Below are 17,071 nucleotides of genomic sequence, written 5' to 3'. Positions count from 1 at the left end.
GAGCGGGGGTGACCAGCGAGGATTAGGGAGGAAGGTGGACATGACCCTCGAGATGGGGTCAGCAGCTTGTAGGGATGAGCCATCCAGCCTTGCCCCTGTGGCTGGCCACACTCCGCCTTGAGTGGCTACTAGGTGACCGACCGCTTTTTCCTAGGCTGTGCAGAAATGGCCGTGTCTGCTTGCTGCTGTTACTCATGTCTAGAGTTGAAAGCAGGGAGCAGTGCAGGAAAAGTAAATGTTAAAGATTTATTTATGCCGGGTGTGGTGACGCACATATGTAATCCCTGCACTCGGGAGGCAGAGGCAGGCGGATCGCTGTGAGTTCAAGGCCAGCCTGGTCTACAAAGAGAGTCCAGGACAGCCAAGACTACACAGAGAAACCCTGTCTCGAAAAACAAAAAAGGAAAAAAAATGTGTATGTGCTTGCACACTCCAGTATACACGTCAAGATCAGGAGAGCATTCGGGTGTCAGTTCTCTCTTAAACCATGTGGTCCTGGCTGGTTGTCCATCACAGTGACAAGCACCTTTACCTGTGGAGCCATCCTGCCCACCCTCAAATAAACCTTCAAATGCTGTGTAGAGCCCAGATCTCTGCCCTCACGCTGGGAAGTAACCAGGGAGCTAGACCATGGCCTGGAGCCTGTGCTGCCACCCTCCCACCCTGCCCTTGTGTAGGGAAATCCTGGGTCTCTTGTTTGGTTCCTGTGTCCTGCCTGTGGCAGAGGTGATATGTGCAGGGGCTGAATCTGTAGCACAAAGCCCTGAGATGTGACCCTAGGCATGGTGGTGCCCACCTACAATCCCAGCATTTGGGAGCAGAAGATAGCATCAGAAGTTCAGGGTCATCTTCAGCCTTGTAGCAACTTGGAGGGCAGCCTGGGCTGCAAAAGAAATTGGTCCTGGAAGATGTCTCAGCATGTAAAACGCGTTGCCACATAAACCTGATGACCCATGTTTGACCCCTGGGACCCTTGTGTAAAGCCAGGTGCCATGGTGTGTGCACACCTGCAGAGACATGGTAGCAGTTCAAGGCTCATGGGCCCGCAGCCTCTGGTAGGCGGGGCAACAGGAAAACAGGATGGAAGGCAAGAACCAACTCCCAGAAGACATGCTTTGCCTTGTCTACACAAGCGATTTTAAAAGCTAAATAAAATTCCAGGAGTGCTCACGGGAGTTCAATGTCAGCAGAACATGCCTGCAGGTGGTCTTTGCCTAATTCTGCTACTTTGTCATTTAAGGGTGTGGGGACTCCTGTGTGCCCTGCAGGTCTGCACAGAATAGCCCAGGTTTCATGCTGGTGCTTAAGGCTACAGGGTCCTGCTGGAGCCTTTTTGCAGTTTTCTTGCGGCCTGGGCTAGGCTGACCTAGAACAGAACTCAGCACTAACTGCTCAAAGTGCTGTACGGTACATGGCCACTAGGTGGTGCCACTGCCTTTAGCTATTGTCGGACGTGCCTTTGGCCCCACCCGCAAGGCTATCCTTCAGTTTCCGCTTGTGGGCTCTGGGTTGGGGTTGGAGCTCCCTAAAGAAAAATTGACTTAGGGTTCCAGCTGAGGTCTACGGCTATATGAGGTATTCCTACCCAGGCCACATGATACCACAGTCCGTATGGGCCTTATGTCCAGGTTCGCGCTCAGGGAAACCTTTGCTTATTGTCACCAGGCCAAACCCCATCCCTGAGCTGGGCCTGGACACATGTGCGCAGGGTAGTCACTCCTACAGCAGAGGCAGAGGAAACAGTGGCGTTTGCTATGTACTTTGGTCAGGAACATTGGTGGCTTTAAGAAAATCGGGGGGGGGGTGCACGCATGCGCACATGCACATCAGATCACATTCTAGATAGTTGTGAGGCACCACGTGGTTGCTGGGAATTGAACTCAGGAAGAGCAACCAGTGCTCTCTCTTATCCACGGAGCCATCTCTCCAGCCAGTATGTGTTTTGCCTGTGTGCTTGTCGGTAAACCACGTGCTGCATTGAACGCAAAGGTCAGAGGGCATCAGACACACTGGAAGTGGAGTTGCCGGGTTGTGAGAATCAAAGCCAGGTCCTCTGGAAGAGCAGCCAGTTCTCTTCAGCAGTGAACGATCTCTCCAGCCAGAACCTAGGCATCCTTTGTAATTGTGAGGATTCTGATGAGTTCACTGTGCACTGCCTGTAGCTGATAAAGCCATCCCGGCACGGACAAGGGCAGAAGTGTCTGGGAGCACACTGCCCTCTTCTTAGTGGCCACCACCCAAAGCTTAGTGTCCAGTCAGATGGTAGGAGCTGCCCTGGCCACTCTACTCTGAGGCGGCATGGCAATCAGCCCCTCTTGCCCCTTCACCTGGCTAGAGGACAGGACTGGCCAGGCTCCCGGGCACTCCCGGTACATATCCACATGTGCTTTTAGCACTGTTGTAATCATCCTTCACATGAATGCCTGACAACATACATGTATACACACCAGGTGTGTGGTAGTGTGTGTGCACGTGTGCGTGCATGTATGTATATGCGTGTGTGCACGCAATGCAGATGCTGGAGGCTGTTGCTCTCCACCTAATTTAATTGTTTTCTTATATTTTATTTGGGAGGGCGTGTGCACATGTACCACAGCAGGGCATGTGTGGAGGTCAGAGGACACTTTTTGAGTGAGTTCTGTCCTAGGGATGAGATCCCAAGTTGTCAGGCTCTGCAGCAACTACTCTTGCCCGCCAAGGCCATCTCGTCAAACCACTTTATTCTTTCATCCTTTTATTTTTTTAATGAAAATAGTTTTTTGGTTTTTTTGTTTTATTTTGTTTTGGTTTTTCGAGACAGGGTTTCTCTCTGTAGCCTTGGCTGTCCTGGACTCACTTTGTAGACTAGGCTGGCCTGGAACTCACAGCAATGCACCTGCCTCTGCCACCTGAGTGCTGGGATTAAAGGCGTGCGCCGCCACCACCCAGCCGAAAATAGTTATTTTTATACAATTTATTCTGATCAGTTTCCCCTCCCTCATCTCTGCCCACCTCCCTTCCAATCTCTCCTCTCCTCTCTCTCCTCTGTCTCTCTCTCTCCTCTGTCTCTCTCTCTCTCAAATAAAAAAGAAACAAACACAAGGATTTTAAAAACGAACAAAGGAGAAAAAAGATACTTTTCAGCAGGAGAAACACATAACACATACAGAGACACACAAACAAGCAAAAGACCAGTAAGGGTAGAAAACTCCAAACAATAGGAAACACAGGCACGCACGCACACCAAATCTCCAAAAAGACCTGTGAGTTTGTGTTAGCCATCTGCTGCTGGCCTAGCCTTAAGTATGGTTTGTATACCCGAGGAGACTTCCTTGGAGAAACTACTTTTTTCTTTGCAAATGGCTGTTATTTGGAGCTAGCTTCTTGGTTGGTGATGGAGCTCCAATAGTCGTTTACAGGAGCTAGCTAGTAGCGCCTGCCTACTTCCTGATCTCAGCACTGGGCCCTTCTGCTTTGGGTCTGTGCAGGCCCCAGGAATCCTGCCACAGTCTCTGAGTTAATGTGTGCGTCACTCCTGCTGTGTCTGGAGGACACTGTATCTTTGGCGTCATCCATCCCCTCTGGCTCTCAATCTTTCTGCTTCCTCTTCAGCATAGTTTCCTGAGCCCTAAGGGGAGGGATTTGATGAGGATATCCTCCTTAGGCTGCAAAGTTACAAGGACTGTCCCACTGCATACTGTACAATTGAAACCACTTTTTTGCGGGGGGGGGGGCGCAGTTTGAGACGGGGTTTCTCTGTGTAGCCTTTGCTGTCCTAGACTCACTTTGTAGACAAGGCTGGCCTTGAACTCACAGTGATCCACCTGCCTCTGCCTCCCGAGTCCAGGACTACCAAGGCTACACAGAGAAACCCTGTCTCGAAAAACCAAAATAAATAAATAAATAAATAAAAATAAAATACTAGATAACATAATAAGCATGAAAGAGCCCACCACGCAGAATCAGAATTGCAATGCTGGTGACACCCCATCTCCCTGTGAGCCCCTAGTGCATACAGTCTGCTCCACTGCCTAACCCTAAACACTATCCTACGTGAGTTGCTTGAAAATTTGAATTCTTCACTGTATCAGTAAGTTACATATTGAGGACACCCTCTCACATATATTGAGGGTCCTCTCATATTTCCTCATTTTGTTGTTTTGAATCAGGGTCATGCTGGTTTGTTGCAGAAGGCTTCATGCTGGACTTCTTTCAATCCTGCTACTCTGTAGGAATGTGGGGTCCCCATGGGGCTTGGAACCAAAGGAAGAGTGAGGACCAGGTTGCATTGCAGTTTCTGTGGCAACCAGGAGAGGGCAGCATGGAGCAACATGAGAACAAGTAATAGGGCCAGTCCCAGACGGCTACAGAGGGCCCGACACAAAAATCCCTTTTATGAGAGGGGTGTTTACAACTGACAGGGACCCCCTTGCTCCCAGTATCTACATTCCTGTAGAAACTATGAGGGCCTTGATCTGTAGAGAGAGGGCTCAGTGGGTAAAGCCCTTGCCATACAAGTATGTGGACCTGAGTTCAAATCCCTAGAACCTACAAAAAGCCAGCTACTACAGCACATGCGCCTGTAACCCTCTTGCTCCTACAGTGAGATGGAAAAGAGAACAGCGGAGGCTCTCAGGCCACCGAGCTTGGGGCACACAGGAGCCGACAACAAAAAAGAGAGATTGTCTGTAACAAGGGGAAGGTGAGGGCTGACACCTGATTTCCTCTTCCATCAACACATGCTGCAGCACCTGTGCACCTGCACGTGCGCGCACACACACACACACACAGATACATACAGACACACACACATATATATACACACACACACAGACAGACAGACAGACAGACACACACCCTGAACTTTTTAAAAGATGAAGAGTGTGCAACTGAGGACATGAGCGTAACTGCTGGGCCAGCTGATGTACAGCGTGGCTAAGTGTGTTCACCCCAGTGTGGGCATGTGCCAGCCACTATCACAGCACACGCAGCCCCTGGCTGCTTCCTAGCAGTGTAAAGGGATGTGGACCCCCACCTTAGCGTTAGTGTTCAACCAGCTGCTTTGGTGATCAGCAAGTGGGGAAGAGTGGAGGTCATGTGAGCAGGGCATGGGGGCAGGGGGCAGGGCTCAGGGCTGGCTTGGGCCCAGGGAGACATCAGCTCAATCACCTAGCCTTCTTCAGGTCTGTAGACTCCTTTTCTCTCTCTCTCTCTCTCTCTCTCTCTCTCTCTCTCTCTCTCTCTCTCTCTCTCTCTCTCTCTCTCTCTCTCTCTCTCTCTCTCTCTCTCTCTCTCTCTGTGTTTGCTTTGTTTTTTTGAGACAGAGTTTCTCTGTGTATGTAGCCTTGGCTGTCCTGGACTCACTTCGTATATAGCTTGGCCTCAAAATCACAGAGATCCACCTGCCTCTGTCTCCTGGGTGCTGAGATTACAGGTGTGTGCCACCGCACCTGGTTGTAGACTCCTTACTTTGGAGGACACTAAGCAAAGTGATTTGAAATGATGGAGACAGGCATGGGATTCAGGCTGCAGGCCTGGAACTCAGGTGGCTGAAGCAAGACTGCCCTGAGTCGGGAGCTGGACCACGTCCTCCATAGTAAAGTCCACACCAGCCTGGACCCAGTCTCAAAGAAAGGACCAAATTACGGGACCACACTGTCTTGTGGTTCTTGTTTCCTGGCTGCAAAGATACTGCAGTCCTGAGGTAGAGGCTCCTTCAAGTAATCCCATCCATAGCCCAGCTTGTCAGGAGGCTGAGGCAGGACATAAGAAAACTCAATCTGCTTGAGCAAGTTCAAGGCCAACCTAGGCAACGTAATGAGACCGTTGCAAACAAAATACAAAGAGGGGCTTAGGGCTGTAGCTCAGTGGTAGAGCCCCTGCCTAGAATCCCCCAGTGAGGGGCTGGGGTGTGGCTCAGTGGTAGAGCACCTGCCTAGAATCCCCCAGTGAGGGGCTGGGGACATGGCTCAGTGGTAGAGCCCCTGCCTAGAATCTCCCTGTGAGGGACTGGGGTGTGGCTCAGTGGTAGAGCACCTGCCTAGAATCCCCCAGTGAGGGGCTGGGGACATGGCTCAGTGGTAGAGCCCCTGCCTAGAATCCTCCAGTGAGGGGCTGGGGTGTGGCTCAGTTGTAGAGCCCCTGCCTAGAATCTCCCAGTGAGGGGCTGGAGTGTGGTTCAGTGGTAGAACCCCTGCCTAGAATCCCCCAGTGAGGGGCTGGGGACATGGCTCAGTGGTAGAGCCCCTGCCTAGAATCTCCCTGTGAGGGACTGCGGTGTGGCTCAGTGGTAGAGCACCTGCCTAGAATCCCCCAGTGAGGGGCTGGGAACATGGCTAAGTGGTAGAGCCCCTGCCTAGAATCCCCCAGTGAGGGGCTGGGGTGTGGTTCAGTGGTAGAGCCCCTGCCTAGAATCCCACAGTGAGGGGCTGGGGTGTGGCTCAGTGGTAGAGCCCCTGCCTAGAATCCCCCAGTGAGGGGCTGGGATGTGGCTCAGTTGTAGAGCCCCTGCCTAGAATCCCCCAGTAGTCAAGTGCCTGTCTAGGGCATCAAGATCCCTGGATCCAAAGTTTAATTTGCAGAACCAGAAGCAGCGGAGAGGGGCAGTAGGGAACTCTGTCCATTATAATCTACATTAGGTGCATTCGAGGCTTCTTCTGCACTGGCTAGGGAAGAAAGGTTGGTTGCAGGAGCCACTGGCTTCCCTCAGCGTCGCCCACATGCCCCGTACTGCAATGCAGATCCTACATCCCACTGTAAGAATACGAAAGATAGTTTATTGAATCTAAACTCTTCATTAAAGTCTTTAAACATAAAAGCTCTGTAGGAAATGTCACAACTTAGTGTCATCTGTCATATAAATAAATATACACTAAGATGTACACTATCAACAGGTGTCCTCAACGTGAGGCCACCATAGAGGGACTCACTCAGTCAACTTTAAAACTCAGGATTGGCGCCCGGCGTGGTGGTGCACGCCTTTAATCCCAGCACTTGGAAGGCAGAGGCTGGAGGATCTCTGTGAGTTTGAGGCCCGCCTGGTCTACAAAGCGAGTCCAGGACAGCCAAGCCTACACAGACAAACTCTTTCTCGAAAAAACAAAACAAAAAACAAAAACAAAACCAAACCAAAAATCCAGGACTGGTTGGACTGGGGAGTGTGGGGTTGGGGGGGCGGCAGTGGGCAGGTGCTGGTTGCACCTGGTGAGGGTACAGGAAGCAGGTGCTGGGATAAGGGTCCTTTGGTCTATTAGGAAGGAGGCTTGCGGAAGCGGATTTTCTTGGCTGTCTCCACATCAGACTTGGCAACTAGAAATCGCATCTTCTTGCCTCCGTGTCGGATGAGATCTACTGCCCTGAGATCAAGGAAAGAGGTGAAGAGGTGAAGATGGCTCAGAAGAGCCAGCAGCAGCAGCCCTCTTCCCTCCCCAGGATGCAAGACTGGCCTGTAGGTCACCCCCCCGCCCGTGGCTAGTCCAGTGTCCCAGGCCAGGTGTGGCACATACCTCATGTAGCTAACACCCATCAGGCTGCTGCCGTTCACCTCCAGGATTCGGTCTCCCAGTGAGAGGCGCCCGTCCGCGGCCGCAGGGCTCCCAGGAAGCAGGGTCTGTATGTAGAGTCCTGGGACGCCCAGAGGTGTGTGCTGGGAGGAAGCAGGGGCCTGAGTTTGCTGCTGGTGCCGACGCATGCTCTCCCCAGCTATGACCCTGGACCCCTCCCCACAACCCTCCCTGTCAACTTGTGGGACCCATGCCTGGAGCTAACCAGGTCACCAATTATGGTCCCTCTGTGTCCCACAGGGCAGCACTGGGCCCCATCAGTGCTCCCAAAGGCAGGCCCATGAGACAGTCCAGGCGTTTCTCACTGGCTTTGCCCAAGGTCACACTGTAGAGGAGTGTGCAGGAATGTGGGGAGAGGGCTGAGGGCCAGGGCCTCACCATCCCATCAATCAGGCCCATCCCCAGGCCTGAGGGGCCTCGCTCCAGCTCCACCATGAACATGTAGAAGTCCTCCGTGCTGGAGCTGGGGCTGGAGGCCTCAGCAGGAGGCTCAGCAGCAGCAGCCTTGACCATGTCTCCTGGGAGGGCAGAGAAGCGGGGGGGGGGGGGGGTTGAGATGGGATTAAGGAGCCAGTGGGCTTGGAGGCCAGTACTTATTCCCAGAGTCAGGTCACAGGGGACCTCTGGGAGGACACATATGTCCCACATGACCACAAGCCCAGGGGAAGGGACAGGCCTAGACTCAACAGGACATTAGCCCCTCTGAGGCCAGCTCTTTTCCAGAGGCCGGGGACCCAGTGCCCTCTCCTGCTACTGTCCTAGGCTCCTCCTTCCCCGCCACCAGAATGCAACTGTAAGACCACCCTTCGCCCTGTGGCCTCCATTGAGCCCAGACCTTGCCCATGACCCAGCCTAACCCAGACCCACCCTGAGGCTCTGTGCCTTTCCACAACAGAGCTTGTGTCTGAGTAGAGACCTCACAACAGAGCCTGACCTAATGGTTCTGAGGCCCAGACCCAGAACCTGAGGAGAGGCTTGCCTCCTTGTCCTGCTCCACCAAGCGCCCAAAGCCAGGGCGCCTTCAAACTTGAAGGAGAGTCAAGGATACAACGATAAGAGTCCTCATGGGACCAGGTGGGCCCCACTGTGCACACACATGCACATACAAACACACATATGAATCTACACGTGCTCACACATAAGTGCACATGTGCACCCACCTGCCCATACTGTCCCTGAACAGGCACTAAGGAGCATGTGTTGGACACAGCATTGACTGACAGAACAGCCCAAGGAGGCTGGCTATCAAGATACAAAGTAGGGCCCTGCTACCCCATCATGAGCAGGCCAGGCCTCACCTTCTAGAAGTGCACCAGGAGGACCACCTGGCCCATTCCTCTGCCCTTCAAGGAGTGCTTTCCCACAGAGGCTGCTGGGCTCTGGCCAGGTGGGGCCTCCAGGCTCCAGGCCCAGTGGTGTGCTGGGAGGGGTAAGCAGGCAGGAGGAGTCAGTGTGCAGAGAGCCAGACTGGGAACCCCTGCGATCCCCTCGGGTAGGCTGTCTTCCGGGGGGACCCTGTGCTCGGGGAGCTCCGGTGACAGGAAGTGAACGGGCAGGGACAGGTTCAATAGCTCCTCTGCCCGGGTCCCTGTTAGCCATGGGACAGCCATGGCCTTCCAGATGCCCCTCAGGAATCGTGTGGTACAGGCCCTGGGAAGAGAGGTGGACAAAAGCTGAAGCTCAGAGAAGGGGATGGGTCAGGCATCCTGTGAGGAACAGAGACACAGACAAGCCACCCTAGAGGATATTGGCCCAGGCTGGCCATGCCAGGCATAAAGACATTTGCAAGCCTGCATCAAGCAAATGGAGACCCGTTGCATCCCCAGCCCACTCCAGACAAGCAAGAGTCAATGGAAGCCTGAGCTAGTATCATAGCTACAAGCCACAGGCTGCTCTAAGTGACTCAGCCCCTCCCCACCAACGTCCCTGCCCCACTCTACCTCGATGCTCTCAGGCTGGGCAGGCCCGCTGTCAGGACTAGCTTGGCCACGCAGCCCCCACAGGAAGTGGCGGATGTAGAGCAGGTGCTGGTAGATGCTGTCCTCCAGGCCGTCGGCCTCCAGATCCACCTGGAAGCCCTGGCTCGGCAGAACGATGGGTGGCGGGTTCTCATAGGACTCCAGAATGTCCTCTGCAGTGGAGTGAGGGGGGCGCTGGGACCTGGCCTCTCCTCCTCCCTCCATCTCAGGTCCTCAGCCCCCAATGGATGACATCAGACAGAAGGTCTCAGGCAGGGTGAGTCCCAGACTAGTCTCTTCTGAATCCCGACTAGGCCGTCTAGACTAAGCAGACCCCTCACAGGCCGTGTGTCACTAGGGCACACACATGTGCACATTGGGATGTTAATATGGACAGGGATGGAGGCAGGAGCCTTTCTGTGATGCCAGCTCTGGGCTCCCAGCACAGAGCTTGTACATAGCAGGGAGAGGGGTGTTGTGATACCAATTAGTAAAGTGGGAAGGACCCAATGGGATCAGGTAGACCCAAGAGCACTGTTTAGAGGTGTCCTCTGCCCAGCCCAGCCAGTGGTGACCAGGTAACGGGAAGACAGTGGGAAGGAAGTCTCATGCATACCCACAGCCTACTGTCTACCAGCCTGCACTTTTTGTGTACACACTATGAAATTGTGTTTATGAAAGAAGATGTGTATAACTTACAAATAGAAATGTACACATGTGTGTGTGTACGTATGTATGTCTGTTGCTGTTCCACCAGGGCACACACATGTGCATGTGGTGAACAGTACGTGTGCTCAGAGCTGAGGAGTGTCTCCAGAAGCTTTGTGACCTCACCCTGCTGTCTGTTTCCTGATCAGCTGGGTGCCAGTTGAGCCCAGTGCGCGGCCCTAAGAGCAGAGGGCACACTGACTGAAAGGGGGGTACAGTAGGATCCTGGGTGGAGGTGCCAGGTGGTAGGGGCTCCTGTGTTCCCACCTCAGTGTGCTGCTCTGCTGCTTTTCTGAGCTGGAGCTTGGGGGTCTCCACCCCACCCCCACCCACAGCCACCCCTTGCCAAGGGTCTGCCTCTGGGAAGGCTCACCTACCTGACTGGAAGGCTTCTGGGCTGTCTTGCGCTCCGGGCTCCCAGGCGCTCATGGGGCCCATGGCAGAGGCCAGCTGGTACTGTGTCAGCAACCGGTGCAGCTGGGCAGGGTTCAGGGCAGGGAATGTGGCCCGCAGGGTGGCCCAGTTCATCTGGGGACAAGGAGCTCGAGTCAAAGGCCTCCAGGTACATGAGGCACAGACCCAGAGAATTCCTCCTCAGGTAGGGTTCTAGCCCCATCTGTCACTCCAGAGGCGGGCAGATGGGAGTTAGTCCACAGCGACGAGGCCACCTCGTCCACAGTGACGAAGCCACCTTATACACAGCGACGAGGCCACCTCATCCACAGCGACGAGGCCATCTCATCCACACTGACGAGGCCACCTCATCTACACTGACGAGGCCACCTTATACACAGCAATGAAGCCACCTCATCGACAGCGACAAGGCCACCTTATACACAGCGATGAGGCCACCTCATCCACAGCGACAAGGCTGACCTGGGCTACAAAGTAAGCCCCTGACTCACCAAACCAAGGACTAACAGAAAGAAAGGCGCAGGGGAGGGAGGGAGGAAGCAGTATGCCATGGGAAATTAGAAACAGCAATATCTAGGCACTGTGAGATGTGACTGAGCTCAGGGTAGGGAAAGCTCTCAGGACAAAGCAAAGGGGGCAGCCAGGCATGGTGGTGCCCAGTGTAATGCCAGCACTGTAAGGAGGTGAGGGCAGGAGGATGCGGGGTTCAAGGCCAGCATGGACTACATAAGTCTGAAGCCAGCCTAGGCTAACAATTAACTCATCAAAACCAGAAATGTGTAAATCCTAGTCTCCTAGCAAAAGCCAAGCCAGGCCCTTGGTGGTCACCTGGCTCCCTGGCCAACCTCCTTTCTCCTTCTCCTGCTGGGTGCCTCTTTTCCTGGCTCAACCCTTGTTCTGCGGTGGCAGAGGCCCTCTGCGGCCTCATGGCAATGGCCAGGGGGTCACTACTGTGTTCTGGACGCTCCTCCTCGTGCCGACAGCCCAGCCTGCCCAGGAGCCCAGGCCAGGAGTGCTGGGCTGAAGAGTTTGGAGCCAGACTTGGACGTGTGGCTTTGAGACGTCTCCCTCCTCAGGCCTATCTTGTTTTATTCTGTTCCAGAGGCTCTAGGTTGTCCGGTCCACAATGTCAAGGTCCTCGGTAAAATCCCTTCTCTGCCGCCTGCTTTTCGGACCTTGGCCCAACTACCCTCCATGGCTTGATTTTCGTGCCAACAGCCACAGGCCTGGGCTAGGGCCACTCAGAGTCTATGCCCCAGGACAGCCAGGGCCACAGGGCTGTTGGAGGTGGAACAGAAACTGACTCCCAGGCCACACTCTTACTGGCAACTCCTCCACACACACCCCTCAAGCCCAAGATGCACAGAGGAAGGGCTGCTTCTTTTTGATGGCTTCCTCCCATTCCCGTGGTGTGACCCCAGGTTGTGAGCCATGATCACATCTTTCTCTCTCCTCCTCTGTGTTCTGCTCTCTGGTGTGTAAGTGACATTTTTGTCACTTCCCTCCCTGCTACTGGGCTTTTTCTGCTTCTGCTCCTGTAGTTTTAATTTACAAGAATCCTTGCTTGGTTTTGTTTATTCAGATAGGGTCCTGAGCCAGTTAAGATGGCAGCGGGTAAGGTGCCTGTCACCTGATGACCTGAGTTGAAACTCCAAGACCCACATGGTGTGGTGAGAGAGAGAACCAACTCCTACAAGTTGTCCTCTGGCCTCCAAATGCACATGTGCCTACACACATACTCACATACAATAAATAAATAATGTAATTTTAAAAATATTGAGCCAGGCATGGTGGCACATGCCTTTAATCCCAGCATTTGGGAGGGAGAGGCAGGGATCACTGTGAGTTTGAGGCCAGCCCGGACTACATAGTGAGTCCAGGACAGCCAAGGCCACACAGAGAAACTCTGTCTCAAAAAACCAAAAATAAATATAAATAAATAAATAAAATAAAATAAAAGCACAGTTCCTAACAGGGGACATTTTTAGCACTTACTGATGGACAAAGGACACAAGGAGCCATCTCTGGAGCCACAGCTCTACTGCACACCCAGTGTGAGCTCAGCTTTGCTTTCCACAGAAGAGGCATAGGGCTGCCCACTCAGCCAACTGTTGTGCGGTAGGGTGACACCATAGAGTCTCAGAGGCCACTGCCATCAGTGTCAGTGATGCCGAGACACAGGCATGAGATTCTGCAAAAGGAGCATATTTTTCTTCTTTCCTGACTTTTTTTTTTTTTTAAGGTAAGATCTCCACATATAGCCCAGGCTTAATTGGAACTCACTATGTAAAGCAAGCCTCAAACATGCAACAATCCTGCTCCTGCCTCCAGAGTGCTGGGATTACAGGCCTGAGCCACCACACCTACTGGGACTAGTCTTTTTGACAGCTGGCTGTCCCAGGCCTGCTTGGGCCTTTGCCTGGGCTGAGTGATGTAGTCATTTTACCCAGTGAGCTTTGAACACACCCTGGACAACAGAGGGCAGGTTTTACATTGGATGCTCCACTCCCAACCCCTCATGGATGTTCACCATCTCAGGACCAGGGCACTGGTTTCCACACAGGAGAGGACCACTGCAGGGTCTCCATTAGCCACCAGGACAAAAGCCAAGCGTGGAGGGAGGAGGACAAGAGCCCTAGTTTCCTATTGCTGTGGTGATAATGACCATGAACGTGAGGATGAAGCAATGCAAGGGTACACTCCCACAGGGCTGTTCTAGGGCAGTGGTTCTCAACCTGTGGGTCGCGACCCCCTTTGACATATGTATCAAAATCCATTTTGAGGGCTGGAGACATGGCTCAGTAGTACAGCACCTGCCTAAAGGGCCTGCAAGTGTGGTTCAGTAATAACGGTTCTCTAGAATCCCCCAGTGAGAGACTGTTGTGGCTCAGTGGTAGAGCACATGCCTAGAATCCCCCAGTGAGGTGCTGGGGCATGGCTCAGTGGTAGAGCACCTGCCTAGAATCCCCCAGTGAGGGGCTGGGGTGTGGCTCAGTGGTAGAGCACCTGCCTAGAATCCCCCAGTGAGGGGCTGGGGGGTGTGGCTCAGTGGTAGAGCACCTGCCTAGAATCCCCCAGTGAGGGGCTGGGGTGTGGCTCAGTGGTAGAGCACCTGCCTAGAATCCCCCATTGAGGGGCCGGGGGGTGTGGCTCAGTGGTAGAGCACCTGCCTAGAATCCCCCAGTGAGGGGCTGGGGTGTGGCTCAGTAATAGAGCACCTGCCTAGAATCCCTCAGTGAGGGGCTGGGGTGTGGCTCAGTGGTAGAACATCTGCCTAGAATCCCCCAGTGAGGGGCTGGGGTGTGGCTCAGTGGTAGAGCTCCTGCCTAGAATCCCCCAGTGAGGGGCTGGGGTGTGGCTCAGTGGTAGAGCCCCTGCCTATAATCCCCCTGTGAGGGGTTTCAGGATTCTATCTCCAAAAATATTTATATTACGATTCATAACAGTAACAGAATTACAATTATGAAGTAGCAATGAAAATAATTCTATGGCTGGTGGTCACCACAACATGAGGAACTGTATTAAAGGGCCGCAGCCTTAGTCGCGTTGAGAACCACTGCCCTAGGGGAAGAGCTACTTCTTCACGTCTGTGTTGTGAGTTCAGTTCCTCATGGGTGCAGGAATGAGGCTGTGTTTCTGGACTGGCTCTGGGCTGGGACTGCTCAGCTTCTAAGCTACCAAACTCCCAGGCTCTGGACAGCAACACTATGAGCTGAGCGCTCTCTCTCCTCCCACCCAACTCTCTGACCCACTCCATGGATCTGTCTGATCAGACTGGGTCCAGCAGGGGACACAGACATGTCCTCCTCTTCGGGTCATCTTGGTCACAACTGCAGAATGCCCTTTGCCATATAGAGTGAGTGGCTAGTGCAGACCCCAGGGACTTTCCATAGACACCTATGGGACTATGCAGCCTGGTGTGGGTGGGCACAGTTGAGGAACTAAGCAACTCCACAAGTTACCTAGGGAATACGTGAGTTTTCCGGGTGCAGAGTCCAGGCCACTAAGCCAGTGACCCTAGAGTACAGCACATACCTTCTTTGCACTTGTCCCCTGGTGCCCTCTTACCTGGACGAGCTGAGCACTGGGAGTGGCCAGCAGATGCAGGGTGCAGGAGAGCTTGCGAAAGAAGCGCTCGGCAGGTGCTCCGAGGCCAGCACTCCTGGCCCACTCCAGGAACTGTTGCAGGCGGGCGCAGGCCTGAACACCCCTGGGCCAATGGAAACAACTCAGGGAGGGGCCTGGAGAGGGAAGAAAGGATGAGACCCACACAGAAGGCCCCTGAAGCACCCTCTCCCTCTCAGGCTCCCTCAGCACCTGATCTCAGCTTGCGAGGCAATGCCGACTACCCACACCCTCTCTGGGGGCAGAGGTAGAAAGGAATGGAGGAGGCGAGGTACAAACAAGGCAAGATAGCCACCAATCCTACCACTCCTGCTCTATCCCATCTGTCTATGTGGCAATAGACACATGCTACGGCTGGACCCTGGTTGGTACCCAGAGCCCCAGTGGGTGATGGAGAGACAGCATCTCAGTAAGGCAGGGGCAAAGGTCAGTGTAGTGCAGCTCCGTCAAGCTGTCTCAGACTGCACCCCCCAGCCCAAAGCTGGTGGCAGGTCCTGAAGTGTCTTACATGGCATGCTCTGCGCTTCTGCCCTACCCTGCTTGGGTCTCTAGCCACCCTCCCACAGTCTCAGCTCCAACATCCAGCCACAGCAGTGTTCCCATGGGAGCACATTCAGCTGTCCTGATGGAACCAGGTCCCAGCCCCAAGCACTACGCACCCTTTTCCAGCACCTGGTTGAGGAGCAGTGTGCCAGAGAAGAAGAAGAGATAAGCAAGCATCTGGGAGGCCACCTCGGGGTGCATATGCAGCTGCCGCAGGAGGTCCGAGGTGGCCTGGAACACGGACACGACACGTCGAAGCTCCTCAGGCAGAGTGGGGCCTGAGCGCCAGTTCTCCCTGCGCTCTGTCTGAAATGGAGGGCATTCCAAGAGGCCCGGGAGGCAGACATATAGGCACTACAGGGAGAGAGAACCCCAAGAGCCACTTACAGGCCTGACCCAAGAGGCCCAGACTTAATAAGCCTAAGGCAATATGTTGAAATGAGACCCAGCAGGAGCTGCCCCTGGGATTAATAAAAACAGGGACAGGAGCTGCAGGTGCAAACAGGGCTAGACACGGCAGTCACCTAGCACTGCCAGAGAAGGCACCATGACCAATGACCACAAGGCTGTAGCCTCGTGGCACTCTTGGTATGGGGAAGGGCAGGAGCAAGGGGTACACCCAGGGCCAGAGTGGAACCAGTGACTGCTTCCTGCCTGCTGGAGCTGGCTCATCCCAGTCCTTCCCTCCTGCCAACACCCTAGGAGAGTGGCCATCAACATCACAGGGGGGGTGGGGCAGCACACACCTTGGAGAGGTAATACACGCACTGCTGGAAAGCATACAGCACCACCTCCTCCAGGCCTGCCATGGCCTCCTCGCTGGCCGTCAGTGTGCAGGAGAAGAGCGACTCCTTGGAGCCTGCAGGGGAAGGGGCCACAAGAGGAGGCTCAGCAGCACAGCATGCACATGTGAGCCCACCTAGCCATGGGCAGCCACGATGACACCATCTGCCTCGCTGCTCGCTGGGGCCTCTGCCTCACATGCCAACAGGCAATCCCAAACCTGGTCCAAGTAGTCACACTGGGAAATAAGAGCTTGGAGACCAGCGGTCTCCAGACCCAGCCATGGAGACAGAGCACAGAAGTTTGTCTTTCCTTCAATCCAGCCTCTCCATCTTTTCCTTTTCTTTTCTCTTCCTTCTTTCTCCTTGCAATGTACAATGTCATGCAGGCCTCTACCACTGGGCTCTTTTTTTTTTTTTTCCAAGACAAGATACCCAGCCTAGCCATGAACTCACTCTGCAGCCCACCAAGACTAGCCTTGAGCTTACAACTGTCCTGCCTACAATGGCCCCCGAGAAGCTGGGGTAAGAGACCGACCCAAGCCACCAGGCTGTGTTCTCCACGTGTTCTCCTCCATGGCAGGAAGGGCAACCCAGCCCTGAAGGTCATCTGTTTCACGACACAGGGCAAAAAGGCTGTACAACAGCCCCCTGGGAAGCTGTCACATGACTGTTGCAGCAAAACGCGCTCTCAAGAAAATGGAAGCCCAGCACTTGGGAGGCAGAGGCCAGTGGATCTCTGTGAGTTTGAGGCTACCCTGGTCTACAAAGTGAGTCCAGAAGGGCTACACCGTCTCAGAAACCCTGTCTCAGGGGGAAAAAAAAAAAAAAAAGGAAACCTCCCAGCATGGGGCAGAGGCCACCGGATCTACACACAAAGTTCCAGGCCAGCCAGGGCTACAGAGTGAGACCCTGTCTCAAAAAACCAAACCAAACCAACAATCAACTAAGAAGAACAAAAAAGGGGAAACTGAGGCCTGGAGACTGCTGACAGAACCAC

At 54.0% G+C, this 17,071-nt stretch overlaps 1 protein-coding gene across 1 annotated transcript in view; it reads right to left on the bottom strand.

The window, feature by feature from the left end:
* Positions 1-7,160: 7,160 nt before the first annotated feature.
* The window catches only part of Radil (Rap associating with DIL domain), a 58,899-nt gene continuing 48,988 nt past the window's right edge, over positions 7,161-17,071 (bottom strand). The window contains exons 6-14 of the mRNA XM_051161116.1: positions 16,036-16,148; positions 15,406-15,643; positions 14,690-14,862; positions 10,585-10,735; positions 9,482-9,672; positions 8,840-9,191; positions 7,920-8,059; positions 7,485-7,624; positions 7,161-7,334 (exon numbers count right to left, since the gene is read on the bottom strand). Coding sequence (XP_051017073.1) covers positions 7,229-7,334; positions 7,485-7,624; positions 7,920-8,059; positions 8,840-9,191; positions 9,482-9,672; positions 10,585-10,735; positions 14,690-14,862; positions 15,406-15,643; positions 16,036-16,148 — 1,604 coding nt within the window. The 3' untranslated portion in view covers positions 7,161-7,228. The remainder of the gene's footprint in view (positions 7,335-7,484; positions 7,625-7,919; positions 8,060-8,839; positions 9,192-9,481; positions 9,673-10,584; positions 10,736-14,689; positions 14,863-15,405; positions 15,644-16,035; positions 16,149-17,071) is intronic.

This window comes from Acomys russatus, chromosome 19, assembly GCF_903995435.1.
Source record: "Acomys russatus chromosome 19, mAcoRus1.1, whole genome shotgun sequence".
NCBI lineage: Eukaryota > Metazoa > Chordata > Mammalia > Rodentia > Muridae > Acomys > Acomys russatus.
Note: the sequence above shows the minus strand (reverse complement) of the source record. Positions and strands in the feature narration are given on the sequence as shown.